Here is a 14,745-nt window from a genome sequence, read left to right on the forward strand (position 1 = left end):
TGAACTAATTTTTTTTCCAAGTCAGGGGCGTCTGAAGCTAAAAGAATGGCACAGATAATGGAATTTACTTTATATAAAGCAGATCACAGAATACATTCTGGTAATACAGCGTTCTGGAGTGGGTGAGAGGGAGTAATATTCCTTTGCACACTAGACTTCCTGAATAGACAAATCCAAGGAGGAAGCTGAAGAGTAGCACAAAATTATATTTTGAGCTCTGTTTTAACGTTATCTAGAAATTAAATTATTTACATTTGAGTCCATATACTGAAACCTCTAATGGTTTTTTTTCTTTCACTATGCATTCATGATTGAGAAATTTAATATATTAATTTGTTTTTTTTCTTTTCTTTTCTGTATTATTTCCCTCCCAAGCCCCAGGGTTTGGAGAAATAAATCACTTCCTGGCTCAGGTTCCAAAGACCCTTATTATTCTTACATCATGGAAGAAACATAATTCCTAGCTGTCTGTACTATGGGCTCAGATATAGCAGAGAGATACCAGTATCTGCTGTACCCCATGCATATTATCATTGATTCTCATACCTGCCATGTCAAACAGTACAACAAGTACGCATGTAAGTGCTGTTGGTGCATTATTTAGTGTATGAGACGCATATTATAATAGGGCAAGTGCATTTCAATGGTGCAGTTAACATTGTACAACGGGCCTCAAGCAGTGTTGTATGCTATTGCACAGCTGTTGCATTGAGACTCCGGGGTGCGATTGAGCCGAGATGTGTAGCATAGTGGGGTTTTTTCTTTAGATTTTGTGTATTATTCATATTGCAGATGCAGCAAAACCCTCAATCTGTGCCAAAGACACCCGGCTGTGACTTTAACCACACAGGAATCTGTTTTAAACATGCACGAAGTGGCAGACAGTGGCGTAACTAGGGTATTTGAAGCCCAGGGCAAGTAAAAAAACGGAACCCTCCCAAGTAAATGCGCACGCCAGAAAAGTGGGTGTGGTCACATGCCACAAGGGGCGTGGTCACTGGAAAATGTGGGCGTGTCAACACCACAGTTTCTCATCTCTCTGGGAACATTCCTTTCCATTCCATATGCACCTTAATGCCCCCAGTAGTAGAGCCCCTCTTGCAGTGCCCACTGTAGTAGTGCCCCTAATGCAATGTCCCCAGCAACAGTGCCCCCTGTAGTAGTGTAGCCTTATACAGTGCCCCTTATACAGTGCCGCTAGTGGTCCCTCCATGCAGTGCCCCTTATATAGTGCCCACGGTAGTGGTTCCCCCTGTGCAGTGCCCCCAGTAGTGGTACCCGCTATGCAGTGACCCCAGTAGTGGTCTCCCCTATGCAGTGCCCCTTATACAGTGCCCCCAGTAGTAGTTCCTCCCCTATGCAGTGCCCCTTATACAGTGCCCCCAGTAGTAGTTCCTCCCCTATGCAGTGCTTCTTATATAGTGCCCCCAGTAGTGGCCCCCCTATCCAGAGCTCCTTACATATATATGATGTATTGAAATGTTCTCATACATGTCAGTTTCTGGATGTATAATGGAAGCTACGCAGTGTACGCAGAAGTGTAGTCTATGAACCGGGTCGGAAACCAAACTGACATGGGGGTACCAAGGATCAGATATAAACGGGTCACCGGAAATAGCCAAGGTCAAAACCGGAATATCTGGCACTGTACCAGGGATGAGACGGAATCGGGTCACGAACAAAGCCGAGTTCAGGAACGAACAGTAAGGGGTCAATCCTATTCCGTGAGATTGATCTCACCAGTGCGAGTCACCGTGGCAGTGGCCGCACTTTATGGCAGCCCAGATTCGCCAAATTTTGCTCGCAACCCCATAGGACAGCGAGCAAAGTTTGGTGAATTCAGGGTCGAGGAAGGCTGCAACGTGCCAGTCCGTTGCCGACATTTTAACCCCGTTGCAACGACACATCGCACACTTCGCACGGAATAGGATTGACCCCTTAGTATCACTAGGGAAGCTGGAGTATGTTTTGAGAGCCTTTACTTTGGTATTGGATTGTGCACAGGAACCCCTTATGTTTTACACAGAACGGAGAGCGCGTCCCTATGTGAACCACCGCCACCTGTGTTCCGGACGCAATGCTGGGGAAGGAAGGGGAGGACCGGAATCGAGGTTGCCAGCAGTGGGCATTGGCTGCCCACCAACAGCCAGGCCCCCAGCTGCGCCTGACCCTGTAAGTAACAGCTGGTGTCCGGCACGCTGCGTGGGATTAGATGGCATAGATGGGCAGAGGGAGAGTGGTTGATCAGTATTGCTAAAAAATATTTTTATTTATTTTTAAATGTTTCAAGTAACCTACAGTAGCTGATCAAGTATTAAAAAAGAGAACCATCAAAATACGAAGATTTTTTTTTTTTTTTATTAAGATTACACAGTGACCACACCAAGAAAACCATACTAGCAATGAACTCTGCTGTGATTTTGCCCAGGCAGGAATGTGTGATGCAAAAAAGATCTATGAATAATTGACTATATCAGTTGTGATAACACTTGTGGTGATATACAAGCAGTGATACAGAAAAGCATCATTGTGTTTTTGTATAATATCTGCAATAAATTACAGATTGCATTGCATGAGCGAAGAGTCGACTGAGCAGTACTACTGTGCGACCAGTCTTAGCTGTATAGCTTGTCTATGGAGTATACACGCAGTGGTTACATTTTAAACAGTATTTTTTAAACCGCACTTTTGAGTCTGTCAGGCTGCGAGAACCATTGTTCTGCAGGCAAAAAGCTTTGGTGTCAGCCAGTAAGGAATTGGTATGAAATACCGTCGGCCGCTAACCTAACCCCCCTAACCCTAACCCTCCTTAGGGGTGCCTAACCCTAACTCCCCCACCAAGTGCCTAACCCTAACCACCTCCTTCCCTGCTGCCTAAACCTAAGTCCCCCCCGGGGGTGCCTAACCCTAACCCTCCCTCCCCCTAGCCTAACTCTAACCCTCCTGGGGGGGTGCCTAATCCTAAGTCCCCCCCCCCGGGAGCCCTAAACCTAACCCTCCCCCCCCCCCCCCGCGGCTGTCCGCTCGTGGCGCCTGGCATCACTACGATCGTGATGCCGGGCGTTGGTCTCCCGGCGTCGGGGAAATGCGGGTGTCTACATCTAGACGCCCGGCATTTCACCCTTGCCAGGATATGACAGTCGGGAAGCCGGCTGCCGGTATTTAGGCATTCAGCTTCCCGATTGCCTCCCGCCAGTAATGTCGGATTGTGCTAACTCTGTAATAGACATTCATTTCACACTAGAATCCAGGAATATTCATCAAATTATGCTTGGAGAAAACTGTTGAAGATGTTCTTAGAAATAGCATGGTTTTTATATTGCAGACCACAAATTAAACAATTTGCATGTAATTCAAAATATTATTGAATTAGCTGTCTTTGTAATATAACTGGTTCTAATAAGGTAATGTAAACTACAAGAAAAAATTAGAAGTTGTAAGTGAATGAACTAATCCGATTTTATCGGTAGCTGTATATTCATATGAATACCGTACAGCTCAAATGGAATTATGGAGGGCTGTACCTCTCCGGCCTTCTACTCATTAATGCCACATGAAAACGGGTCTAAAAATGGAATTCATTGTTTTCAATCAACCCATACCCATTTTTGATGTTCCTCTCGCAAGGCAGTACCTGTATTAATTGTTTTTCCATATACCATCTTCTCCATAAACTTGGGGGGTCTTAGTTGACCCTGATAATCTTCCAAACCTGGGTAGAACTGCAATTACCAGATAAGTGTAAAATGTGCTTGCCTAGGGCATGCTGTATTACTGGTATTTGCATTAATTTAACACAAAACATGCTGGTGGGCATAAGGTCTTGCATATATCATTTTTGTAACTTAAAGCTTCACAGCTTCTGTGTAACAGATTTACAGTAAAAACAGAAAGATATACAGTAGAAGGTTGTAATGATTTATTGGATATTTTCAAAGATTTAAAAAAAAAATCTGTCTGTACAATCTATGAAGTATAAAGACAAATTTGGAGTCCGTTTGCATTTAATGACCTTTTACTATGCAACTTTTTTGGTTCTTCAGGCTGAAGACTATTGAAGCACATTTTTGGGTTGAACTTACTTTTACAGAAAAAATGCCATAGTAACATTAACTATATACCTTTTTTATATAGGGGTGGCAACTGATATAGCTCCATTTTCTTCATTTATGATGCAGACTAACTTAAATATTGTATGTGTGCTAGATATATAGGGCATAATTATGTTTACCTACCAGGAAAGCAAAAAAAAAAGAATTAATAGTTATTACATAGGAATTGTCTATATTTTGCTTTTAGAAGTCCATGCTATGGGAGTTACCCTTGTGAATATAGTTTAGGAGGTTATCGAGTCACGTGTTCACTTCTGAAATTTTTATGGGACTGTGACCAACTCTGAAGGGGTTTAAGTGTATCACAAGATACGTTAATACAAAGGATGTGAAGTTAAGTGTCATAACTGCTTTAGACATAGTAGTATAGAATATATGGGATGTTAAAAAATTCACAATTATGCTGTCAGTAGTCAAAATGTCAACCGGAGAATGCAGAAGCAGTACTGTTATTTAGAAGATGTTAACCATATCTGCATTAAACTTTTATACCTGATGCTTTACTATCATGTTTAATGATGCCGACATGGTTAAATGCTTTAAATATCATTAGTGCCATGTCGGCATTCTCTCTCCAACCTTATGCGAAGGACAGTCAAAACATCGACCGCATAAGTGTCAAATCATATGTATCACAATAACACTTGTATAGGCATCATATCATAGACTCCTACAAAATCACAGGCAATCTCTAAAAATTGTCTTGTGTCTATGCATGTGACAAAGCTGGACCTGACTACAGGAGAATATCTGTAGTATGTAGCAGCAGTAATAGCAACTGTACTGCTGCTGTGAGCATGGGGTCTAAGTTCAATTGTTCCTAACCATCAGTGCCCATGGCCTTGCCTGACTGATGTACAGGCTGTAAAAATTCATCCCATGCTTAAATGCTTAAAAGTTTTCAGCATCATCTTGCAGTTTAACATTACGTCTAATTACCAATAATGATATACTTCTTTTGGATAAAAATACTCCTTGAAAATGTGAAGAGGAGTATTATTACTTTGCCAAAGAAATGTAGCGTAACCACTGAGCCACTCCCCCATTGCTTACTGCCTAAATAAGACTATCCCTTAACACTGCTACTTGAGTACAACCGCTTCCTCTTACCCCCCTCTTATCTCTACAAGGCACATCTGTACCTTCTTCTAATTTATATGCTTCCAACTTTGGCAACCTTTAGTTTCTCTATATTTAAGTTGTCACTTAGTTTGTTATTTGCATTGTCCTCTGATTGCTCTTATGTTTGTGCCTTTATGTCCCTGTTTCTTTTTTTTTTTTTTTTTCTTTTTCTTTTTCCTTTTCCTCTTCCCTTGCAGTTTTTTTTTTTTTTTTCCTTCGGTAATTCATTCTCATTTGATGTTTCCTGTATGGTGCTGAGTTCCCCCTGTTTTGCCTTGTTAAATGTTGATAAAGATTCTTATAAAAAAAAGAAATAGCTTCAAGGTATAGTAAGGGGTAAATTTACTAAGATTCGAGATGGTCACGATTTTCAAAGTGATTTAATCCATTTTTTTTTTTTTTTACTAAATTTACCAACCGGCGACTTTAGGCTAAAAGAGTTTGCCGATTTGAAGCAGAACGAGATATCTCCCCCGAGTAACATATTTTGCAGGAGATTACTCACCCGAGATTGCAGTGTTTTCTCTCTGCAGATCTCTCCCGAGCTAGCAGCCAGCACATATCAGTGAGATATGTGCTTGCTGTTGTGTGTTAAGACTTGTAAAAAATAGATAAATGTTTTTATAAAAAAATGACGCGAGGTCCCCCCCAAAGGACTAACCAGCCTCGGGCTTGCCAGCCTGTCCTGGTTCTTAATTTACAGGGAAAAAAATGTGTAGAGTTCCACTGTAAATTACGAAGCAGCAACAGGCAGCAGGGACAGAGCTGGTTTTAAATATACGGTGAAAAAAAATGAAATGAGGTCCCCCGTATATTTAAAACCAACCCTGGACCTTTTCTAATGGAGGACTGATGCCACAGGCAGGGGTGCCCTTTCACCGGGCCCCCCAGCCGCAGCATCAGCCCTGACCGTTAGTCAGCCCGGCCAGGGATCCCTGGGGAGTTGGGACCCCCCTAATAAAGGGGTCACCCTCTCCAGGGCACCCCTGTCCTAGGCTGATAGCCCAGGGCTATCCCCGCCACCAGTGGGTGGTGGGTGGCGGGTTGATAGTGTCTTTGTTTTTACAGTGGCACTACAGGTCCCAGCAAGCCTCCCCCGCATGCTGGTACTTGGAGAACCACAAGTACCAGCAGGTGGGGCATTAAGGGCCCACTGGTACCTGTAGTTCACCTGTAAAGAAATGGTTAATAAAACATACAACACACCATGAAAATAAAGCTTTATTGCATCCATAAACACACTTACACATACTCACCTGTTTCCAGATGTTCATGTCCCCTTGTCAACGTAAAGTATCCCAACGAATTACCTGTAAAAAAAGATCCAATACTCCCCTTTATGTCCCTCAATGTTCTCCGCAGAAATCCAAAACGTGCCCGGGATACAGTGTAACAACATGCTTCTGCGTGCTGTTACACTGCGCTAATGTCAGCTCGTGGGAAAGAGTTGACATCAGTCCCGGGCCACCGGCCAATCAGCGGCGGCTAACATTAGCGGCCACTCATTGGCTGGGACCCACATGGAGGAGCCGCTCATTGGCTATTTGCTCCACATTTGCTCATATAATAAGACAAGTACTTGTAAAAAAAGAAAAAAAGAGCAAGAAAAGGGGGTGGCCTTTGCTGTTTCTACAGTGTCTGTAATGAATGGAACTCGCCTGATGGGGTGATTTGAGAGAGTTCAGGTGAAAGCCAGGAGAAAAGTCTCCAGGATGCAGCAGCTGGTGCTGAGGAGGCTGAATCACTAATGTGATGAAAGGAACACTTTGTGGAAAGGCTGGGTGGCACTCATTGTCTTTTACAGTACATGGTTCTTTAGAGTTAAAGATGCAGAAATATTATCTACTGAATATGGCCAACTACTATATAACAGACCCCTCACTACTTGGATAAAGACATTTGATTAAATAATGAAGAGAAAAACTTATTCATCTACAATTCAATAGTAATCTTGCCTTATGCTTGAAATAAGGGATCTGAAGATCTATTATAGTTGCTATAGTAATTAGGCCATAATGTGCAATTATTTGACACAAGGGAAAACCCATATCCATCATGGCTCTTCTATCTTAAATAAAAAATACACAAAATAACCATACATGGCTTTGTAGACGATTGTGTAACCTGATCCATATAAAATATGTATGTTGCATTTGTTTTTTGGCCATACCAGTTATTTTCAAGCTCAGGAAGGAAGACCAAGCTCTATCAGTGCTGCATTCCCTTTCATCACTGACGGCCTGTCCACCCACTGCAGATTTTACCATGGGCTAGGATACAGACTAGGAATATATGGCTGTTAAGTGAAATCTCTCTTACTGTATGAATAACATGACTGTTTCTGAAGATGGAGGGCAGTAGACAATCAGCTCATCACAGATAATGCATTTTTTTTTATTTTATAACCCAAATAATCTGTCTGTGTATTTTGAATTTGTTTAGGGTCTATGCTAATGCCAACAAAAAGAGAATTCTATCAGTTATGGTCCAATAATTGTCTCTTTACTTATATAAGTAATGAACCCTTCTAATTCTATCTCCCAGGAAAGCAAGACTCCGTATGGTTGCTGGATTGCTTGATAGACATAGGTTGATAAATAGATGGCCGCATTCAGATAGACAGATATAGATATCTAGTAGGAAAAAGGTTATTCGGTTCTAGCATGCAGGAGGTCCTGTTGCTGTCAAGTGACTATAGCAGATGGAATAAAGCTTTTTGTATTACATGACAAAGGCATTAGTTACTGCAAAGTCCATTTACATCCTCGCACTGCACAATAGAAGCATATACACTGCAGACACACGCTCTCCAGAATGCCTTTCTGCACCAGTAAGCAGAAGCATATTGAGCGTGTACACCCTGCATACTGTATGAGCTCCTACAGGCTCAGCTGCAGTGCTCCTCTCTCATGAGACCAGGCGTTGAACTAAAAGGAGCTCTCCTTAAGTGGCATCCCCTGATTTATTCAGAGCATGAATAATTCATTAAGGCAGCGTGCCACGAGGTTTCATTTCAATCAATAGACATGAGGATAGGATGCACGCGTGCTGGTGTTTGTAGACTTTCTATGGGTAAACCCTCTGATTGTACTGAGCACAGTGTCATAAATACTGCAGAGAACAAATTGGCAATCTCTGATAACACAACAATGCTGTAGCAGTCTATTTCACAGCCTAAAATGTTAAGCTTGTAAATAAGCATTACACTATTCTTTTAAAAAAAAAATTAACATCTATTTTTAGAACGCAATTACTGATGTCCTAGGTTTTGGTACTTTATTTACTATGTTCCTGGTGCCTGCTGTAAGCATTGCAGAGATCCACAACTTGTACTAACAAATATATGTCACAATTAAGGTGACCGTGTCAGATGACACCTGGACTAAACGGATCTACATGCTGTGCTAATGAATAGCAGACGAAGCAGAATAAAACCATATCCTTATACTACAATTTGCTGATAGCATATATGCTACTTTCCCCTGTAGTGAGTGCTGTAATGCATTTCATGTCTCTAAACCTATATATAACAATGATGTGCGATCAGGTAAGGCAGAGCCTTTCCTGCCATACCTGGGTATACTCCAGAATTTTGACTATAAAAATTATAGGAAAAATTTCAAGAAAATGTGTGGAGATTTATATCTCCTTAGATGGTTTTTTGGGGTATTTGACATAGAGTATGGCTCACTACACTTCCTGGACGGTGACATGCACGGAAGTGTCTGGAGAGTGGGCGATGGCTGATGACGCATAACCATGAGCGGGCTTACACTGGTTAGTCTGTGGGAGTTCCCTCCCCGTGGCCAGGTGCCCGGCTGGGCTAACTGGATGCAGGTGGACATACCTGGGTGTTCGGCAATAGTGAGTAGTGATTGGTTGACTAATTTGTTAAGGTGGAATGGTGATTGTATTTAAGGGATCTCTGGTGGTCAGTTTAGTATGCTCTTGGTCAGCATGCTGGATGGATGACACACAGTGACTTGTCTCTTGATAAAGACCTGATGGGGTCAAAATGTTGATTGAACACATTGTCTTGGTAAGATGTATCATCTATATTTAAAGCATCTTTTTATCACCTAAATGCGGCGAGTGCCCTCTTTGACTTAAAAGTTATTTATATATATATATATATATATATATATATAAATAAATAAATCTTCATAGTATTCCAATCCATTTTTATAGTCCAAACTCTGGAGTAAAAAGTGTATGGCAGGTGAGGCACTGCCTCCCCTGCCTACCTTTTCTGTGCATCCCTGATCAAAACACACCAAATTTCCAGCACTATATACTGCTGCACCTTTGTATAATGCCCTCATGAACCCTGTAAATCTGGCTCTGATACCAGCCAGTGTCTCCCCAGCCATGTACCTCACGGCACGTCACTGGTGATAAGTGTCAGGAGGAAATGGAACATCTGTACTGTAGTTTACTGATAGAACACCCAGCAGTGTAGGATTTTTGTTGGCGCCAATTCAATAAAAACTATTTTATAAATAGAAAAACATGTTTGTAAAACAAAGTAGATATTCCAGTATGTAATGGACACAACTTCTGGAAAGTTAATAGTGTGCATCATCCATAATTACAACCACTCCCGGATGCAATTAATATTTTATTACATTGGTGCAGGGAAGTATTTTTAGATCTGCCAAGTGAAGAATTTCATCTCACTTAGTTCATTAACATGACCATTTAGTTATGAAACCTAATGTGCACTACATCAGAAAAGTAATACATTCAGCATATATGATGGGACTTTTATTTATTTATGAGAATGGATGCATTCATTTGGAAGCTTATTAAATGTTCTATTCTATGAAAGTAGTGTTTCACAGTTCCTCTTTTTTTTTGAGCTACTACCGCAAAACTCTAATATTGAATGGATTTACCCTTTACACATACCTGTGCCATGCTATTCTCATTATGCTTTCTGTCACTAGGGGGTTTATTTACTAAGCGGCCGGTTTTAAAACCTGGTGCTACCGAACGAGTATATGCCCGATATTTAAAAGGGCAGTGTATTTACTAGCCGTGTTTTACATGGGGTAGAACTTGCTACCCCATGTCCCCCACCCCTACCGACCACTCATGATTGACTGCCTCATCATCAGTCACTTAAATTTTTTAAAATAAATCAATTTAAATATTTCACACAATATCCCAGGGAACCCTAAAGTTACCATAGTACAGCCATGAAAAAGTGCAGACAGTGTGGCTGTTCTGGTAACTAAGGACCCACAAAGTCAGAGCCATAACTAGACTTTTTGGTGCCCTGTGCCAGAGAGAGCATTGGCGCCCCCCCTCCCCCATTTTTTAAATAGGGACATAATATAGTGCACCTGAAAAAGGGCCATGGCCTCATGGGAAAGGGCCAGGGAAGAAATAGGGGCAGCCAGGAGATGCTGGGATAAAAGAAGAGGAAGCTACAAGTGAGAATGATACATACATCGGGTGCCGCTCCCGACCTCCCGGAAAAGTAAGCATGTCTCCCGGCCCCTCCAATCCCCCCCTCCCCGCAATATCACCTGAAACACCCGAAGCGGGGGGGAGGTGATGATGCGTTTCTCGCTGAATCGCGTCATCATGACCCCGCCCCCTGCTCCACAATGCCGGATATCTCGGCATTGTGTAGCGGGGCCAAAATGATGTGAATATGTGACTCCGCCCATAGCCCCGCCCCCAAACGGCATGTGTCATCCTGGTCATGCCCCCTTTTGCTGAATATATGAGCCTCTGATGCCGTTTTTCAGGATAGAAGGGAAAGGTACAACTAAACACACCATAATCTCTTTCCCATCAAAAATCACAATCCTGCATATATCTGTAACAAGTGCACTGCATCAGTAAATATCATATTGCCCTTGCTGACCTGGCATCATGCCACCCTATCCCTGGACCATTGGGGCATGCCCACAATTGCAGACCTGCATATGTGGTGTGATTACTAGGTTTGTGTTTGTGGAAAGGCCTGAGTGATAGAACTTTTCTTCTCTTACTTTTCCAAGATGGCGAATTGATCTTATGGTCATTCGTTGTTCAAATACACGTTTTATTTTAGTTACATAGGAAATAGAGAAATGTTAACATTTAATACATATATAGTTCAAAGGTTTCCAAAAATGTTATATTACAAAACATTTTATTGGATAATGATTATTTAAGTTATTAAAGGGCTGTGGTAGTCGTCATGGAGGTTTCTAACGTTATAGGATGGGGGCATAATAAAATGTGCTTTTGGGGCAAATAATCAAAATGCTGGCCTAGTCCTTGCTCTCCAAATTTGGAATAGAGGGGCCAACAATACTGTGTTGTGGAATGAATGCGATATTGGAGTCTTTTCTGGTATTAGGTCACTGATTAAGCATGTGTTTTTCAGAGCCAAGCTTACATCTATAGGTGTTAGCAGTTTGTGGAGTAAATTATGACTGTCTGTGAATCTAGTATAATTATACGTAAAGTGTGGCTTAATATAGATTTGTAACACTAATGGTGACGCTTGTGTGGTTTAGTAAAGCACCTTCCATGTAAGGGCGTGTTACAGAATGTCACCACACACTTTTATGCCAACGCTATTTTGATCAGCAGCTGAGCATCACTTCCAATAGTACTGAAGTCTTTCTACAGTGTCCTTTCCTGCGGTCATTGCCAAGATAGGCCAGACTAATTAATTATCATGAATAATTAATCACTGGATTTGGGCTGAAGTTCAATGTCTGAGCAGAAAAGGTTTTAGTAGCCCACAAAATATGTGGTTTTGAATGACAGGCTGTTTAGGCCTACAGTATTAATAATTTTTATATATATATATATATATGTGTGTGTGTATGTATGTATGTATGTGTGTGTGTATATATATATATATGTGTGTGTGTGTGTGTATGTATGTATGTATGTATGTGTGTGTGTATATATATATATATATATATATATTGTACACACACTGACACTTTGCATGTATTGTATATGATGCTTTGAATACGGAAATTGATTTTTTTCATCACCAAGGAGTGCTGCCTTTTTTCCTTTATATATGTGGGGCTGCCAGGCAACACTATAGGATATTGTCTGTGTGTGTGTGTGTATATATATGTATATGTGTGTGTGTGTGTGTGTGTGTATATATATGTGTATATATATGTATATGTATGTATGTATATATATATATATATATATGTGTTGAGACATTTATAGTAAGCTGACATAAACTAGTGTCATGGGCCAGCACTGTAAAGACAAGTACTGATATGTTTGTAAGTTTCTGTCTGAGTTGACACAAAAATAGAAGCCTGTAAGTGTAGTCACGAACAAGAAGTTTCTAGAAATATAATTTTACTAGTTCAGATGGATTGATTGCGGGACCTCATCCGACAAAGCTAGCAGTTTATTTTCCTATTGGGACTAAATAGACTTCATATAACTCTCGCTCTGAAAAAAGATATCCATAGAACAATAACATACCTCTAAAACAGATAAAGCAGTGTTCAAACAAAGCAGACCATATGAAAGGGTATATGGAATAATGGCTGTGGGTTTGTTATTGCAACTGCTACGCTCCCACCAGGGGAACATGCAGCTTTCAGGTGGAGAGATGCATAGAAAAGGGAGATACCGCCCTGTGTCTGTATGGTATTGGTTTCATCATCTTTTCATCTGGCATGTAAAGCTGGTAACTTTCTGTGCGTGGACACAGCTGAGTGTCTCATGGGAATTCATGTGAGAAAGACTTTGAGTTAGAGGAATAGCTATGTATTGTGACACACATACTTTCTCTATAAAGAAACAAGACATGGGGAAAAAATGTATCTGAGTATTAAAAGAAAGCAATTTGTGAACATCTGCTGTAGGGCATATAATAAAAATAAAATAAATTTAAATATAAAATAAACTAAATAGTTCTTATAAATAATGTGGTGGTCACTGGTTTTCCCTTCGAGCGCCAATGGTTCTAATGAGCTCATACCACATTCCTCCTTCCTTACTGATCTCCATGTGTTAAGCAGGGTGTGTGCAGTTTATGGCATTATTGCATCTACACCTGTTTATCCGTTTTCAAAGAGGGCACTTAGTCAGAGAAGAGCGGAATCCAGCTTGGGTCATTACACCTATCTGGGACCCCAGGAGATCTTGGCAAGCAGCGCATTTTTGGTAAGTACGATTTGGGCGGATGTACCAAGACTAAAATGTGACCAAAACCCTGAACACTGCAGTTTTCAGAGTTCTTGCCACATTCCCCATATGTACCATGCTCCAGAATGTGATACTTTCCGGAGCTTGGACCCGTTGGGCAACTCTGTCTATAGATAGCATTGCCCAATGGAAATATATGGGCTTCTCTTCTCCAATCTCTCCCAGTTTCCCCACTGCAGATAGGACTCCAGGGTCCTGTCCACCGAAAACAATATTTCCAAACCTATAATACACATAAGCTACTGATGCATGTTTCAAATCCTAAATAAGGATTTGCCTAAAATGATTGTGTGCTCAACCTTCAAAACTGTATAATGTTTTTCCTTACGTTACTAGAATTCTATTGAGTTTGCCTTCTATTAATTTCACGATGGAGCAACTGGTGTTAGGAAGGAAATGCCAGCAGGAAAAGGAGGAAGCGGTTTTAAAAATAAACAATTAAAGAATCATACGTTTCTGGATCAAATGGGAAATAGTCTTAATTTCTTTGAAATTTAATTGGAAATAAAAAAATATATCGATTTTTTTTTTTTTATGATCTTTAAATATATATTTATTATATTTTTTACTGTAGATTTTAATTAGAAGTTTCTCCTTGAATACAAGTATTTATACAGTGATAGCTACTTATTACTCTACAATGAAATAAAAATACCTAAAAATGTTTAGGCTTTAGAATTTGTTGATACCTATGTAGTCATGATACTGAATATAATTTTGTTATATTCTTTTTGTAATCTGCAAGTTTTCTCACAAAATCCTCTGTTCACCAGTCTGAGGACAATAATTTAGGCATCGATAATTCTCTGCTTCTTAATGCTTGGTTCGCGCATTTCAATCTGAAAGACCAGCGGACTTGTGTAATAGGGTGCGACTTGAAACCGTTGCAGGAACTCCTGCAAGTCTTCCTGGATTTTTAAAGTGGCAGTTATTTTAAAGGCAAAACCAAGCTGGTTTTGCCTTTAAAATGATTGCCTCTTTAAAAATACATAAGCCCTCAGATCTGCCAGCAGTTTGGCTGTACACTTCATTAACTTATTTTACTTAATCATTGTAGAAGGGTCATTTTTCCACCAGGGTTGCAAGCGATGTAATATATGAATCGCTTTATGTCATTGGCTGTGCTGGTTATAAATATTGTCCAAAACAACCACACAGTATGCAGTGATCTGCCAAGTGAGCATAATAATATACTGTACATGTTTGTTGCCAGCATAATATTTGAAAAATTATCTATTAATGCCATTGATAGAATGACCAAAATTCCATGAACAAAAATGAGGAATACACATTTCCTAGAAAGAAACACTTTGGGGCC

General features: G+C 40.6%; 1 protein-coding gene across 1 annotated transcript in view; it reads left to right on the forward strand.

Annotated features, from left to right (window-relative positions):
• Positions 1-475: 475 nt before the first annotated feature.
• SPNS2 (SPNS lysolipid transporter 2, sphingosine-1-phosphate) overlaps positions 476-14,745 on the forward strand; it is a 102,764-nt gene continuing 88,494 nt past the window's right edge. Inside the window, exon 1 of the mRNA XM_088445881.1 lies at positions 476-578. Within this exon, the coding sequence (XP_088302007.1) occupies positions 476-578 (103 nt within the window). The remainder of the gene's footprint in view (positions 579-14,745) is intronic.

This window comes from Taudactylus pleione, unplaced genomic scaffold (genome assembly GCF_031769625.1).
Source record: "Taudactylus pleione unplaced genomic scaffold, aTauple2 ptg000391l, whole genome shotgun sequence".
Classification (NCBI taxonomy): domain Eukaryota; kingdom Metazoa; phylum Chordata; class Amphibia; order Anura; family Myobatrachidae; genus Taudactylus; species Taudactylus pleione.